Genomic DNA, 15,847 nt, shown 5'->3' on the forward strand with positions numbered 1-15,847 from the left:
AGGAAAAAACGTGTAGACTCGCGGCTATCAGTAGTTACCCTGCATTGCAGCAAGCTTGTGATGCTTTGCTGCGGTTGAAGAGAGTTTCAAAAGGAAGATACGTGCTGTGTCTGTCTTTTCATACGGCATTACGCGACGTCTGCCGTCTAAAACCACAAGACGGACAAAAACTATCGAAGCCACATATGAAAGACGGTGCACGGACACTCTTCTCACGCTTCGACTGTTTCGATGGCTTCCGAAGACGTTTTCTCGCGAGACAAGCGAACCGCACTGGGAGTGTGCTGCCCGCTTCTTCCGGGCGGCGTTCAAGCAATACGTGGGTTTTTTTCGTGCGCACAACAAAGTCCCTAAAAGAGTCACATGAGAGATCCATATATGCCTAACAATGCATCTCCCTCCGATCGTGTCCTATGCAAGACTGCGTGAAGGGCGGAGAAGCAACCCACCCAATTTTCTGTTTTCTCGTTCGTGTCCGGAGACTAACCGCGAAACGCGTGCGCAAATTAGTATGTCTGCGGGGGCCCCCAGGAAGCCAAGTAGCGACGGAAAAGTGGATTTCCTTCTTTAATGCTTTTGTGGAACGGTTGTTTAATTGGAAACACTTTCTCACAGCGAAAGAGGAAAATATTTTCCCGTCGCACAATCTCCAAACTACCTTTCGCGCTCGAACGACCTGTCTGTGCTCTGTCGGTCGAGTTCACCTTTTTCGCCGCGCCTCGATTTCCCCTCAATACTCCCGGTCGGATATTTACAAGAAAAAACAGTCAAGATGAATCCTCAGGACAAAGCAAAGCAAGCCGTGGTAAGCCTTTTGAGCATCTGTGCTCTCTCCGGAAAGCAAGGAGTTGAGTCAGGCAAGCAAAACGCATTCTTGGAAGGCGGTGGCCACCCCGCCAAACTGGACTCGATGGAGACAACACGGAAGCCAGAGGGTGGGGGAGATCATGCAGAGAAGAGAAAACGAAGGAGAGAATGCCAAAGCGAAATCAGCAGAGAAAACTCAAGAACACAACGTACACAAAAGAATGCGACTTGACGGAGTGTAGGCGGTATATCAGCGCTTGTTTCAAGATCCCAGGAGACGAAGCAACGAAATTTTACTGGCTACAGCGGAGCTAACAGAGACGGACTAAAATGAAAAACGGACAAGAAACATGCCTTTCTCAAAGGAGGGGTTTCAGCCAGCCAGGAAACATAGTTCCTTACCAAAGCGAGGACGCGAGAACCTCCGAGGCCTCGCCGTCTACGTAATTTCTTTGCATTGCGTGTATGACACCACTCTAAACTATGGAGAGAAACACAACACTGCATTCTAGAACAGAACTCTGTTTAAATTTCTTGCCAATGGAAACCTTTCGATTCCCACGGGTCTCTTGTCTGCGCACGTGCCGTTCTGTTCGCAAAACAAGGTTTTTCTTTGACCTCACTTCCCTGGTGTCTCTTTCTCTCCCTTCAAGTTCCCCTCTATCTCCATTTCGCCTGTTCACTTTTTCTATCTCCTCCCCGTTTGCCCCAATCGCCGAAAGAGCGAAAGCGAAAACACAGTGGGGGAAAGGACAAGGTCGAGAAGAAATAGTGTTGCTACTTTTTCTTTTGCTTTTCGCAGGGCTACTTCGCTGTCGATACTTATGTACGAAGCGGCATGAAGGTCGGTCTCGGGACCGGAACGACAGCGAAGTTCGTTGTCGAGAGAATCGGCCAACGCATGCAGGAAGGGTCTTTGAAGGATCTGCTCTGCGTCCCGACTAGCGAGGCCACTCGGAAACAGGTAACCTCTCATTTCTCGTCTTTTTGTATCCCCATGCAAACCTGCATGTGTTACACCTTCTCTTCTGTATTGCATGCGTACTTTAAGACAAACCTGCCGCGCCTCTGGACGCCAAAGTTCCGAGAGCATGGACGCGCTCCTCTGAGAATAACGCGTGACTAGCAGGCAAAATGCTACGTTTTGGTGACTGCTCACAACCACAAATATCCACCTATGTAGATGTGCCTGTAAAAAATGAGTGCACATTTATCTCTGTCTATCTAGCGATCGATATTTACACAACGTGAATTTCTCTATGGAGATCTGTGTGCATCTGTGCTGGTACGCATCCACACATGTCTACATATATATATATATATGCATATATATATATATATATGCATATATGCGTATTTATGTTTTCGGAGATTCACATGTTTCAGCACATGCGTGTACATATGAGATGCCCGTAAACGTGGATGCATCTGTGCATCTGCGAGTAGCAGGCGTCAGTTGGTTTGCTTGCCTTTCGCCGCGTTGCACTGTCAGCAATCTGGAGACCCCTAGGACCCGCGAGTCTCCCGTTCCCGTTCTCGACGTTCAACCCACTGTCTCTTTGTCTACTCTTTGTCTTTTTGTGTCTTTCTTCGTGTACATGTCGCGTGAGTGTCGACGCGTTAAAGGCGCTGTGGGGACATGACCAACCGGACTCCAGCGTCGTTTCTGTGTTTTTAGGCAGAGAGTTTGGGAATTCCTCTGACAACTCTCGACGGCATTGCAGACTGTCTCGATGTAGCCATCGACGGAGCTGACGAAATTCTTCCGCCCACCCTCGGACTCGTGAAAGGACGGGGTGGCGCCCTGCTGCGCGAAAAAATGATCGCTGCAGCTGCCAAGACATTCATCGTGGTAGGGAGAGCGACACAGTGAAGAGCGACAGAGAAAAAAGAGAAAGAGGGGCAAAACACAAGGGACCCGAGACGCGTCTTCCTAATAACGAAAAAGAAAGCGTAGTGCAGAGCACGAAGATCAGGATGAGAATGTGCAAAAGATACAAGCAAACAAAAAAAACAAACGAGACAGAGAATCGTTGAAAGGATCTCGCAGCGTCACGGACTTCCCGTCGTTTTTTCTGTCGTTTCTCGCGTTTGTCGAGCCTTTCTCCTTTTGGGTCGTTTCGGTCGCTCATGCGCCTTTCTGTTCGTTCTGTCTCGCGCCGATTCGTCTGCATGTTTTTTGCGGCCTTCAGACACCTGTTAGTTCTCTTGTCTCTTCGCGGCGTTCGTCTCCTTCAGGCTGCGGATGAAACGAAACTCGTCTCCAACGGCATAGGCTCCACGGGAGCTCTTCCTGTTGAAGTAGTCGTCTTTTCCGGCTCCCACACAAAGCGCTTGCTTTCCGCGTTGCCTTCGGTGAAACGCCATGGCGGTCGGGCGGAGTTTCGCAAGAGAGCTGGCGCCGCGACCGGAGAAAAGAACGGTGGCCAGGAAGATATCCGGGAAGAAGACCGATTTGTGACAGACAACGGAAACTACATCGTCGACCTCTACTTCACAGAGACTGTGCCCGATCTTCATGAAATGGACAAAGAACTCAAAAGCGTAAGCACAACAGACGCTAACCACAACGACCAACACTTCCCGTCTATTCCGATGCGGTCGCGGCTACCTTTCCACTGCCCGGATTTAGACGTACATGCTTGAATTTATATATTTATTTATATATATATATATACAAATGTAGGGCCAAGCTAGAGAGACGAGAAGAGAGGCGAAAGCCTACGCAGACCAGGTGTATACGGTACCAGTATCACAATGCTTCGGTTGGTGCGAATAGGCTTCCGTCATGTGCCTATTTTCTTTTCTCCTCGCTGGTCCTGTTGTCCGTGCTAATTCTCTTTTCGTTGCTGATGGTAAATCCTCTCGTGTTGGTCGTCTACACACTTGAATCGATTCAGGTGCTCTTCCGAGTCATTTGATCCTTTGCGCTGGCCCTTGCGGTGGTTGTCTGTGTCGAAAGATCGTCTGGAATGCATGCATAACGCCTTTCTTTGCGTTTTTACAGTATTCCATGTGCGTCTTTCCCTTCCGTTTCACGCGCGCTCATGCGTGTTTCGGTTTATCTGTCTACAATTCCTTTCCAGATCCCTGGCGTTGTCGAGACCGGCTTTTTTCTCGACCTGGCCTCCGTGTGCCTGATCGGCAAGGCCGACGGCTCTGTCGCAACGTTGACTGCAGAGCGCAAATGAAAGATTGTAAAACACAGCTTTACGCAGGGAACAACACTTTGGAGACACCAAATACGATAAGCCAACTGAAAGCGCCTCAAACAGACTGCCTGCACGGCTGCCTACAACTTTCGGTCTTCTGAGTTACAGGTTTCGTTTACCGGAGAGCGGACTTGCATTCATCTTTCGTCTTGTTTCCTGTTCTCGTTTCCCGTCTCTTCGCGGAAACTTGGATCTGAATCCGTCGCTTTTGCATTTTAAAACGACAGGACATACACATTTTACAAGAGAAGGGTTTCTGAGAAACCGACGGAGAGGCTGAAGTGCAATCGAAAAAAGAGAGACCATGGTTCGCGGAGCAAGTGGACATCCTGTTGTCTTGATCTTGTGTCATATTTATTCTGCCGTCCTACTCTTCGTTAAGCTTTCTCTGTTGTTCGCTGTGGATGTCGAGAGCCGCTGTTCTCAACATACGGTCTCTTGCCTGTTCGTTTGGTGGGGGCACTGTAGGACACAGCTATTTGTTTGTATCCGCTTCCCGTCATCTTTTCCTCCATCCGCATCTGCACATTTTCCCCGGGTCTTATTCCCCTGTTCCGACACGGAAGACTTAAGTCGTTATATGTCCTGTTTTGCCGACGAGCCGGTGCGAATCAAAGTCTTTTTCTCACATACACGCACTCTTTGAGACTACCGGCGAATGCCATAAAAGGCAACACGGGTGCAGCCCAAATTGTCAGAGTACTCTCGATCTGCGGACGCGTACAGAGGTATAAACATGCGTGTGTGTGCTTTTGTTTTGTAGTTAAACACATACAATAACTATATACAAGTATGAACATGTACACCGAGTAGCGAGCCAGTCCCTGACAAGAACACATGGCCGTTCAGAGTCTCTGCGGTGGTCGACAACTGAAGACATGTCAGCGAGCTGCTTGTTCACCCCTTGTCCGGTGAGAAACCACAACTCCAGGGTTCTAGCTGCACCTCTGAATATACGGGGCATACGTTTTGGTCCCTCAAGAAAATGCCGGGTCGACAGAGCTCTTATTTTTCTACTTCTCCTGTGGATGCAGTTGATGTGGCAATGACATGAAGGGTCGTACTCCCTTGAGCTTGGTCCGTCGTGTGTGCTGCTCTCACATGGTAGAAAAATATCGCTTTTTAGAGAACAGCCACGTCTAGATTGTGCCGTTGGGCTGATGAGGGTTCTCGTCCAGACGCCCGAGCAAAACAAATATTTCAACTTCCATTTTTGCTAGAGAGCGCGACACGAGAAACTTACGGAAGCCCTGTTGGATGAAGTGCGACGAACTTGCATGAGCGATCGTCCTGAGCACCAGCGATAGGCTCGTTTCGGCGCTCGTGTGGTTTTCGCATTTCACGAAGAAGCGTGCAGTCAACGATAGGAGAAAAAGATCAAAAGATTGGAGAGTTGCTCGTTCCAGCTTCCCTTTCCTTTAAAGCACCCACCCGGAAGAAAGGCACAGACCTCTGGGAGGATGGGACCCTTGGAAAGCAAAGTTGCTACAACTTCCTTGCTTTTTATTTTGTGTGTGATCTCTCCTCTCGTTTATGAAGACTAGTCTGAGGCCTCTGCATGAATAGCCAGAGCGTGGATTCCTTCGTCGAGTTCCTTCTGCAACAGCGCGTAGACCTTCCGGTGCCTCTGAAGCAGAGGCAGACCTTTGAACTCCGCGCTCTTCACGAAAATTCTGGACAGAACAGAAAACCGGACTCTTCTAAGCTGAGCGAGATGTCACCTTTTCGTGACAAAATTGGGTAACAAAGCGGCGCAGGAGCAAAAGACAATCACAGAGCAGGTGGCTTGATTGAGAAGGAAGAGTCATATAGAGAGACACACGCAACCCTACGAAGATGCAAAGCGCAAAGACACCAGAGAGTGTGAAAGAGAGGCAGTCGCGATGATGGAGCGAAATTCGTTATCACTGATAAACCTACGCATTCCATACAGACTAGCATCAGGAAAGAGACTGCTACGAGGAATCTCACGCTGTTTTAACAGCTCGCAGACAAATGCTGGTTTTCCAGACATATGCTCGATACCACTTTTCTAGGTGCGATGACATGCAGCAGAGACAGAGAACGAGAGGTGGAGTGGAAGCCAGCAAAGAGACAGCGGAAAAGACGAAAACAAACCAAGAAAGCGACGAACCTGAAGTGCGTCTCGGCAGACCTGAGCCCTTGCGTTCCTTCGTGCCCAGCGTGGAGGGGAGTCTACAGAACATGGACAAAGACCAAGGAACACAGACAGTCGAAAAACACCGGAAACCGGCAAAAGCCAGAGAAGACTGGACATCTCTGTCGCTGTTCTTGATAAAGGTTTTCTTGTCGGTCCTCACCTCATCAACCACCTGCAACTGTGTAGGCTGGAGACCCTCTGTGAGCTGAGAAGTCAAAAAAAGACAAGCACAACAAGCATCGGAGGTTCGGTCATGAGAAAATTCCAACGTGCGTGTTCATGTTATATTGACAGACTTATGCAGATCAAGAGACGCTCACTTTTAGTGGACAGACACGCTCAGCGAACCACATGCGCGGCAAGGCCTCGATCACACGCGTGGATCCCGTGAACTCCTTACGACAGCTAAATCGGTTTTACGTCATACACCAATAATGTTTATTTATAGAGGAAACTACTCAAAAAAGCAACCGCTTCTAGAATATATAATGCAGTGCCAAGTTGTATGATGGTTTGACTCAATGATCATGCAATATTGTATCGTTATATCCCATTGGACAATTTCGTAAACTTTAAAATAAAAAACTAAGCAAATCGCCAGGTCCATACACCCTTCTGTTGCTGTTAGGATTGACAGCTCAGTGCATCGAAATGAGTTCCACATCGGTGACGTGCGTTAGAGGTGGTGTACCTGAATTTCTGTTCCCAGTCGAATTAACTGCGAGAGAAAATACCGCTCCGTACGATCACTTCGAAGATAGGTAAAGTCACAACCGATGCAGACATACTGTGTGGTAGGCAAACGGATGCGTTTTCAAGTGCGTAGCCTAGGACAACCGATCTGGAGTGTGAATGGAGAAGGAAACGGCAGGGAAACCCCGAGTAACTTGGAGCAAACAACTTGACCTTCTTCGCTTCCAAAGGGAACCGCGGGTTGCACGAAATACGCACGAAATACGCGTCACACACATCGACTCTTTTTTTCTCGGAAAGAAAACGTGTCTGCGTTTTATTCTTCTGCGTGGCGCGCTGACCTTCTTTTCAATTGCGAGGGTGACCGGACCCTTCAAAGTGGTTTGACTCGCAGAAGAAGCGAGACGAGAGAGAGAACGGAACAACATTTCTGGCGGCTGTTGGCTTGCTGCAGACACTCTGCGAAAGAGAGACACACCTCCCCACTCTAGCGGCGGATTTGCCCCTCTAAAGATTTCCAAGCGCTCTGTTCCACTGTTCCTCCCCTTCGACCGGACAGCAGGTGAAAACGAACAAGCGGAAGACTGAGAAGAGATGAAAGAGTCACACGGAAAGGCGAGTGCAAATGAGAGAGGCTGCAAGGGCGGATAAAGGGCAGAAACAGGTTTTTGCCTCAAGCGGAAAGTGCGTGCGGCATCTGAACTGAAAAGACACAGGCTCCGCACAGAGAGACACGCCGTGGAAAGGAGAACAGCAACAGACAGGAAGAACACCGGGACGAAACAAACAAGTGACAGAGCTGAAAAGCAGGAGAAACGGGTATTTCTACCGCGCGGGGAAACGGCGGTGCCACTCTGTGTCGGCCAGCAAACCTGGCTTATCCCAGAAAGTTCACTTCTCGACAAGGATCGAGGAAGAGAGGGACATAAAGGCGTCTGAGGAGGGGAGCAACAGACCCCCATGAGCCTCGAGGGAAAGGAATGCAACCTGCGGAAAAGATGCTCACTAAACGGCGAAGAGAACACACACGCAGCCTTGGCCGCCTTCCCGATACACTCTTCGAACGGGGAGTCTTTTGCCCGTTTCGTCCGAAAGAAAAAGGGAAACTCACGACTCCAAGAAGACAGAAGTAAGTATCGACATTTCTCTATTGAATCCCATCGATGTCCCTGGGTTGAGCCAGAGAGACGAGACAAAAGCGGAGACAGGGCGCTTCGATGAAAAAAGCTAGCTTGCAGAAGAAAAAAGGGGGATTACCCTGTGAGAAAACGGGGGAAAGTACAAAAGACCATTTATAGGATAGGTGTCGCCCACGCTATTTCGAAAGTGGGCCGTTCGGTTTATTATGTGTACTTTCACCTCGCGGCTGTCGGTGTCTTGCACGCCTTGAGTTTCACTACGCGCCGCAGCGCCGCTGCTGTTTTTGCGTTCCTTCGGTTTCTTCACCAAACCCAACCATCTTTAGTTTTTAAAGCATCTTTTTCCTTCCTCTCTTTGCGCACTTGTTCAGACCACCCCGTCTGTGTCGCGCAAAACCCTCGTACTCTTTTGCCGCCGTCGGTGGAAGCCGCTGCCCAGCACGCAATTCCACGTGCGTTCGCCTTTGCCACCGCCCTGATGTTAGTGTCTCGTGATCCTAAACGACTCACAATGACAGAGTCTCTGCATTCTGTAAAGGTGGGCGTCATGCATGGACTCCTGTGTTCGCTCGTAGTAGAATCGAGAAACAGCTCCTCAGACGCGGGCACAGTCAGTGCAGTGGTGTTGAGAGTTGCGGCTTCAGGTAGGGAAGTGGATTGACACGTCTTGCCAGATGCACTAGTTACGCCAGCACCGCCCTTCCTCTCAGAAGCTGCAACTTTTTTCAGCGAACTTATTGGTCTGCAACTCTTCCGTAGAATTCAATGGGGAGACAACGTTCTGTTGTGAATGGCTGCTCCACAACTGCCAGCGAAAACTTCCTTAGGATCTCAGTATGCAGCAGGATCAATCAGAAAACGTTCGCAAAACTCCACCTGCTTGTCTTATGGTTGTGCGTCTCTCTTGTGAGAGGAACCGCGCTCAGACAATGCCTCTGAAAGAACTCTGCCCTCTCGAATCTTTCTGGTATCCGCCAGCAGTCTACCATCATAACTAGGGATTGCGTGGTGCCCTTGCTGAGAAGTTCATGCCACTCGCTCTTGTAGTTCTGTCACTCGGATAGGTTATCGAAACTGCGGTAAGAAAACGGTAACTCGGTTTCAAGGTGTGACGGCTTCGCCGTAAAGTCTAACCGTGACAGAGGATTTGCAGGTGCCTCGCACGGGACTTTGAGCCACGCTTCTTCTATTTTAGGCTGCCAGTTCCGGCGCCTTCAACCCTCTGAGCTCCACGACAACAAAGCAAGCAAATCACAAACTGTCATCCGTTTTGATTACTGTCATGCAGGTTCGCGCGGAGTCGTGTGCTCGCATGTGTCTGTGTAAGCTCTATAGAAGAAATGTGGTTGCGAGATCCTAGGTGGTGGACCCTCTGTTCAAATGTGTAACCACTGCCGTTTGCAGTTTTTTTCCCGCGATTTTTTGTTTTAGAACCCTAGATCCCTTCACTCAACGCCCTCTGGCTCCCTGCATGCAATGACCGTCGATGAAATTCAGTCTGCATGGAGAAAAACACTGAATAACCGATAGCCGTCAAGGCACAGGGGAACGTAGATCGCTTGCCCGGGGCAGCATCACCTCGCTCTAAGAAGGCTCCTTCGTTTCCCTCGTCCATGTGCAGTCACACTGCTTCCTTCTTGGTAGTGAGATTCTCAGGAAGTTTGCCTGACTTCAGGCGGGCTTGCCGACACCAGCCAACCCTCAGGCTCCCGTGAAAGGACTCACACCGCTCGAGTGCGCAATTCTGTCACCACAGAAAACACAGCGGTAATGCAGCCTGCTTCTGTTGAGGAATCTCAACGTAGCTCTAACTGCGAACGCCATCCACGACGAGTTGTGCCAGATATGAATGCTGTTCGATCCGTGTATGAAAGGACACGAGCTCTCAACCCGTTCTATCGTCAAACCGAATAAACAGACATTATAGTACCTAGGATACTGAATACGACTCCAGTTATGAGTTACAGGCAACCGAGTTCTTTATGATTGCTGTACACCACCACCTCACTGGACCGCTTATGACGATTTCATGCATTCATGTGACTTTTGAGAGCTCCCCCCTCGATGCTAGGCAGGAGTGGAAAGCATTTGAAAAGAAAGTAGCCAACCAGACAGCTCGTCCCGCCGCTTCCGGGTCTGTCAGGAAAGCAAGCAATTCTGAAGGATTGGCTTTCCCGGGACTCGTTAGTGTGGCTGCTCTACAGCACTCTCTGCGTGCGTCACTCTCTGAAGAGTTGCGTTTGGCGCGTTGTCTTCTTTGCCAGGCTCGCTGCTTTGTGTGATTTCATCGAACGCCGTTCTTCCCGCGGTAACAGGACCGGCAGTGAAAGTACCTAACCTCTCCCCGAGATGGGAGGCTTTACTGAGTTTCAACTCTTTCCCGACTTTCCCCGCTCTTGCACGTTTTCTCTCGACTAGCAGCAAAGTGTCTCGCGCCGGATGTGGCTGTGTTGGCGGCGATTAGACGACTCGCGTGTTTTCCGGTTTAGATCTCCGGGAAACTTTGCCAGACGCTGCACACTCTGCCGGGAAAAGCGGGCAGAAACGAAACGCGGGTGACTGTGGGAGAAAAACCGTTTCCGGATATAGACCGCCCCTCCGCAACATGCTTGAACCCCTCTGCGACTGTGCTATGACACAGAGACCGGCGATGTTCGCACGCTTATATGTGAAGGGTCGAATGGAGAAGGGGTGCCGCAGCCGTTTGCCGTTTCGACGCAAGGCGTCTTATTTTTTTCTTCCTTTTCGACTTTCTTTTCTCTTTCCCGCGTGAAGTATCGCTGTCAAGGAAAATGGGGAAAGCAGGAAAAGGAACTGGGTCCTTCGGGAAGAGGCATGGGAAGACCCACTTCCTGTGCATTCGGTGTGGTCGCCGTGCGTACCACACCCAGAAGAAGACCTGCGGCGCTTGCGGTGAGTGTTTTCTCAAAAGAACGAGTCGTTCTGTCGTCTGTCCAGAGTGAAGAGCCATTCGCGACAGTTGTGACCTCTTCTCCGGCTGCCCGTGTCGCACCAGACTGCAGTCGATAAAGAAGCAAAGCCGCCTAAACTTCCCAGTGCTGCCTGCTGTGTGGGGAGCGTCCACTTCACCTGGAAGACCGCCGGGACTGAGCAAAGAGAACGATTCTTGAGTTGGGAGGAACCAGAAACGCCTTTTTCAGTCGAGGGGAAATTGCCACACCTTCCACGCACCTTGACCTAGGTCGGCCGACGCCGCTCGGCCACCGCCGCTTTTCTCCAGGAACGTCGCTGGTCTGCATGCTCTGCTCAAAGAGTCTCTTTTCGTCTCTCGCCTCTCTTCTCTGTGACCTCGCACTTATTTCTCTCAATTGTGGACATCTTTGAGGTGGACGTCAGCCCATCGCCACTCCCTCTGCTTGTCTGAGCTTTCCACCTCTAGTGTGTCTACCTGGCGTACACTGCTATCTCCTCTGCAAATGGAGTTTCTCCTACTTCACCCTTTGTTTTCTCTCCCCCTCGTTTTCATCCGTACGCGTAAAAATGCTCTCAACAGGGTCTTTCGCCATTTCGCTCCTTGTGAACTTCCCTGGGCGTCAGGTGTGAGAAGGGATGGCGTTGACGGAGAAGGGGAAGAAGGGCGGTGTCGGAATCCTGTTGGGAGAGACACTGCGGTTTATTTGTGCTTTGGGATGTAGATTTATCCGTTGTCTCCAGTCTGACGCCTTTTGTCGTTCAAGGAACAAGACTGTCAAAGTGCTGTCTTTGACCCGTATGTACAGCTTGCGCATACACAACTGGGCGCTTCAAGTATACGCTGGGCACCACGATTCTTAAGCTCCGTGTGATGCTCTGTTCGCGTATCGTGTTCTCTGTCGCTTTCTCACTCAAGAAATATCTTTTCACAATCTTTGCGTCGCCACTTGGAGAACTAAAAGGAGGGGGGCGCCACTCCCTTTTTCCCAGACGTTTGTGTTTTCGCTGCTGCGGCCCCGAAGGCCGCGCCTGCCGTTTCTTTTCATTGGGAAGTTTCGAGAGGCGACAGGCAATGAATGGTGTGAAATCTGGCTTTTTTCTTCGTCTTTTCAGGATACCCCAACGCTAAGAAGAGAACCTACAACTGGAGTGAGAAGGCGAAGCGCCGCCATACCACCGGCACTGGCAGGTAGGCAAGAAAAGAGCGCCTTTTGCGTATTTCAACCGCGTTAAGCTTCTGAAGTTTCGTGCGTCTCTTCAGTGAAGAGCCAGCGTAGGTGGTGATGTCGGTCACGATCTCTGAAGTACGCAGAGGCGTAAGCGACAGAGGAACCTGCGCTCTGCATGTTTTGATCCTTTCTCCTGTCTTTTCTTTTTTCCCCAATCCTATTTTTGTTTGTCTCTTTCTCAGGCTGGGACTGTGACCCTTTCTCTGGATTCGCTGAGACTTGTCTTCCAACTGTCGCCCTGTGTTGCCTCGCCTGCCTTCTTTGCCTGGTCTCTTCATTTCTCTCTGTCGCGTCAGCTTGCGTCGTGCTTGCCTCTGCTTTTCTTGAGTCGGAAAACGGTCCCTGAGCTTCTGAGTTGGTGGAGTGTTCGTTTTCTCGAACTTCGTTCTTTCTCCTGCTTCGTGGAAGCGACAGACTGCGCGTCTGGTTTTTGTGTGGGGTTTCTCTGCATGCGTTTTCTTCGGCATGCGTTACTGTGTCGAGAAGCGGTTCCACTGAAGTCGGTTTTCTCCTGCTCTGTTTCGTTTGCGACGTCTTTAGAGTGTGTTTACTTCGTTTTTGTCTCCAAACCGAAGCTAATGTTGCTCTCACCTCTCATCCCTTGCCTTTGCCTCTCCCCTCGAAACTCCATTTTATCTCAGGGGAGCTGTCTCTGTTTTTATGTGTCTGTTCTTCTGTCGCTCTGTGTCTTTCATCTGGGTCCGCCGGTACTTTCTTTTCTCCATATGCAGCGCTTATGAGGGAGGGTCGTTTTCCTCGCTGCATGCGTTGTTTCAGATGCCGCCACTTGAAGGACATGCCTCGTCGCGCGAAGAACAACTTCCGTGAGGGCACCAAGGCAACACCGGTGAAGAAGAGAAAGACACAGCAGAAATAAAGGAAGCCAGTAACTGAGAGGAGACAAGACTGTTTTCGAGGCTAGGTGCGGTTCGCCGCGGATTCAGAGATCAGTGGAAGACTTCGGACTGACGGTGACTTCTCGAAGAAAGGTTCTCGTTGGATTTCCTGCGTTTCTGCAGTCTCTGTAGCGGAGAAGAGAGGGAAGCTGCAGAGTCCTCTCAAGAAAGGGCAGCGTTTCGTCTCTGCTTCGAGTGTACCTCCACCTCGCACGTTGACTCAACAGTCGCAGTTGTCACTCTAAAGTCTCGCACCCTTTTCCAGTCTTCGTTTGTTGCTCGTAACCTCTACCTCTCCGGTGTCTCCTCGCTTTTCCGAGAGGACGCCGAGAAACGTCTCAAACTCTCAATCTGTACCGTGAAAAACCGTCGGCTGTCACCGTCGGGACGCCTGCCGTACCTCCCAAGTAAACCGAACAAAGCAAAGGGCAACCTACCTGTAGATCCCTGTACTCTGCTCGGAACACTGTGGTTAGCGGTGCAGGCAACTGACAAATTGAAGGTCTTGCACCTGTAGGAAGAGTTGCGCGACCTTGGGGTTGCGAACCAAGGTTTCGCGGAACAGAGTGCCAGATTTGGGAGATTTGACGAATTTGAATATTTCGTATCGTGGTGCTGGTAGTCTTCTCCTCCCTCATATGTTAGTCTACGCGGCACTGTTAGGACTACCTATATGGACGATGGTCGATTCGGTAATGGCTAATCTATACCCAGTGGTATACAACATTTCACTCTTTTGTTGCTTTACCAGTGCTATCGTGGGGCCCTTTAGTCAGGATAGGTATAGCTCTCTTGCTTTTTCTTGCCAGTCTTATGGAGGGAAAAAGCAGTCTGTTCCCTGTCCCTGGCTCTCGCGCGATTCAGAAGAACCCGCCGCAGACTCCCGCTTCTGTAGTTAAAAAACAATGCTCGAGGAATTTCCGATCGAGGGGGAGGGGGCCAGTGAAATAAAGAGCGACCGAGAGTTCTGTGAATGGTTGCTTCTTCGAAGTTGGGAAAAAGTTCAGAAGGATGCGTTTCAAAATCCTACACCATTAACGTTGGTCCACATCGGTTGTGTGTATCTCGGCGTGGTGGGTTGATTCCAAACTCGGAGGCTCTTGATTGTGGGTCGCCAGGAGGACCTCTGGAAGTTTATTTTTCTAGGCATATTGGATGTTTCGTCCAAAGTGAAGAAGTAGAACAAACTTGAGATGTTACAGCAATCTGAAGTTGCGTTTTTACTTGGATTGCATAGCACTTTATTAGAAAAATCTGGTACCTATTAAAAGAGGTGGATCGGTAATTCACGCGCAGGCCAAACTTTGGACATGACTTTCCTCACAGTCAAGTCCACTCGACACAGAGACGGTTTAGTGTTTCTGCATCTCTGATTCCTCCTGAAAGAACGTTAGTTGTTTCACCAGAAAAGCAATTCTCATCTTGAAGGGGGGTCCGCCACAGATACAACGTATTTGACCGCATGTGCCGAGAAAGACACCTTGTGTCAAGTTTCGTAGAAGCTCTTTGCCAATGAGGAAAAAGGGACTTTTCTGAAACTAACTCGCGATTTGGAGGTTCGCAGGTGTATCCTGGAAACGTCTGAGCGTGTACCGGCAGACTTTTCTGGGGAAAACACTCGAGGTCGGTGGACGCTTTCGAGTGTCGCGTTCGACTTCCGTTTTCTTCTGATTCTCTGACACAAACCTGCGACCTACTAAAGTGTTGTCTCAAACAAAGAATGACAGAGAAACCGCTGTCACTGAAGTTCAGAGGTGAACGCCTGCATTCGACAGTCCCATGGCACATTTGAACTCATGAAGAGCACGAAAATACACTCTTTTGGAACCCATTCGATCTTTAAAAAATATGGAAATCTAACACACCCAATCTGTCTTGACCAGTCCAGTGGCGTCGTGGTGTACACAGCAGTCATAAAGAACTTGATTGTCTGTGTCTCACAGTAACTGGAGTCCTATTGGGCGTCTCAGGAACTCTGGTGTCTCTGTTGAAATGTTGTGCAGTCCACGCACCGGACCCCATTTTTCGGCCCGCGGAGCGTTTACACAAATTCACGATCTCCTGGAAGTGAGAAGAGTACAACGTATTGTAGCGATGATGTCTGTCGTCTATTCATCCGTGAACATGAAGACACACCGCAGCGAGGTCGAGTGGATTTCAAACGCCTGACAAAGAAGGCGTGAACAGAACTTGAATCCGGTAAAAACATTTTTTTCCAGATCTACACCAGTCGTACAGACGCAGTCTATGAAACTCCCCAGAAGAAGCCTCCTTCTACGGTTTGGACCTAGTGGCTTTCTCACAGTTCAAGTTAAGAAGTCCTCTGCCCATAGCTTCGTCAACAAAGGTGAAAACGAGGTTCCCTTGTCTCGGCCACGAGGCTTGCATGGAAAAGAAGATGCACCCCCTCCCCTCTCTCTAGCGTCGTCCGGAGTCTACCATCAACTCGGCCTTGACAAAGAAGATTCCCCTTTTCTCTTCTTCTGCATTTCATTTATGCCACAGCGCTTGCCTGTGTGTGCACGCAACTTTCTCCTTTGGTGTCGAGATTTAAAACATGCAAAAAGAAGACAGAAGGAGACACGCTGGGCTCCAATATCTGGGCTGAATAGCCGTCCATCTCCACAGCGCCTCTCGCTGGGTTTCCCAACAAGTTTCGCCATCCGCTAAAAACTTTGTTGGCCGTTCTCCACGGGAAGAATAAACTCGAAAAAAAGAGTTCGCTTGCGTGCTTCCAACCTGTCTTTTCGCTTTTGAAAACCGTGTCTCGTCTGTC

At 49.8% G+C, this 15,847-nt stretch overlaps 3 protein-coding genes across 3 annotated transcripts; 2 read left to right on the forward strand and 1 right to left on the reverse strand.

The window, feature by feature from the left end:
* Positions 1-369: 369 nt before the first annotated feature.
* On the forward strand, positions 370-4,625 carry TGME49_239310 (ribulose 5-phosphate isomerase). Its single transcript, XM_002366530.2, has 5 exons — positions 370-805; positions 1,610-1,771; positions 2,486-2,659; positions 3,046-3,351; positions 3,894-4,625. The coding sequence occupies exons 1-5, from the start codon at positions 773-775 to the stop codon at positions 3,996-3,998; spliced, it is 780 nt and encodes a 259-aa protein (XP_002366571.1). The 5' UTR covers positions 370-772; the 3' UTR covers positions 3,999-4,625.
* An 890-nt stretch (positions 4,626-5,515) lies between these two features.
* On the reverse strand, positions 5,516-7,835 carry TGME49_239320 (BolA family protein; the record flags this gene model as incomplete). Its single annotated transcript, XM_002366531.1, has 4 exons — positions 5,516-5,692; positions 6,154-6,215; positions 6,341-6,385; positions 7,215-7,835. The coding sequence occupies 4 exons, from the start codon at positions 7,833-7,835 to the stop codon at positions 5,560-5,562; spliced, it is 861 nt and encodes a 286-aa protein (XP_002366572.1). The 3' UTR covers positions 5,516-5,559.
* A 2,841-nt stretch (positions 7,836-10,676) lies between these two features.
* On the forward strand, positions 10,677-14,456 carry RPL37 (ribosomal protein RPL37). The gene is made up of 3 exons (XM_002366532.2): positions 10,677-10,925; positions 12,060-12,135; positions 12,953-14,456. Exons 1-3 carry the CDS (start codon positions 10,805-10,807, stop codon positions 13,050-13,052), a joined length of 297 nt encoding a protein of 98 aa, XP_002366573.1. The 5' UTR covers positions 10,677-10,804; the 3' UTR covers positions 13,053-14,456.
* Positions 14,457-15,847: the final 1,391 nt, after the last annotated feature.

This window comes from Toxoplasma gondii, chromosome VI (genome assembly GCF_000006565.2).
Source record: "Toxoplasma gondii ME49 chromosome VI, whole genome shotgun sequence".
NCBI classification, from domain to species: Eukaryota; Apicomplexa; class Conoidasida; order Eucoccidiorida; family Sarcocystidae; genus Toxoplasma; species Toxoplasma gondii.

Bases quoted from the DNA above. Each gene is read 5' to 3' on its own strand.
- TGME49_239310 (XM_002366530.2), top strand. From the start codon at position 773: ATGAATCCTCAGGACAAAGCAAAGCAAGCCGTG. The intron at 1,772-2,485 runs GTAACCTCTCAT...CTGTGTTTTTAG, and splicing joins GCGAGGCCACTCGGAAACAG to GCAGAGAGTTTGGGAATTCC. The intron at 3,352-3,893 runs GTAAGCACAACA...ATTCCTTTCCAG, and splicing joins TGGACAAAGAACTCAAAAGC to ATCCCTGGCGTTGTCGAGAC.
- RPL37 (XM_002366532.2), top strand. From the start codon at position 10,805: ATGGGGAAAGCAGGAAAAGGAACTGGGTCCTTCGGGAAGAGGCATGGG. The intron at 10,926-12,059 runs GTGAGTGTTTTC...TCGTCTTTTCAG, and splicing joins GAAGACCTGCGGCGCTTGCG to GATACCCCAACGCTAAGAAG. The intron at 12,136-12,952 runs GTAGGCAAGAAA...GCGTTGTTTCAG, and splicing joins CATACCACCGGCACTGGCAG to ATGCCGCCACTTGAAGGACA.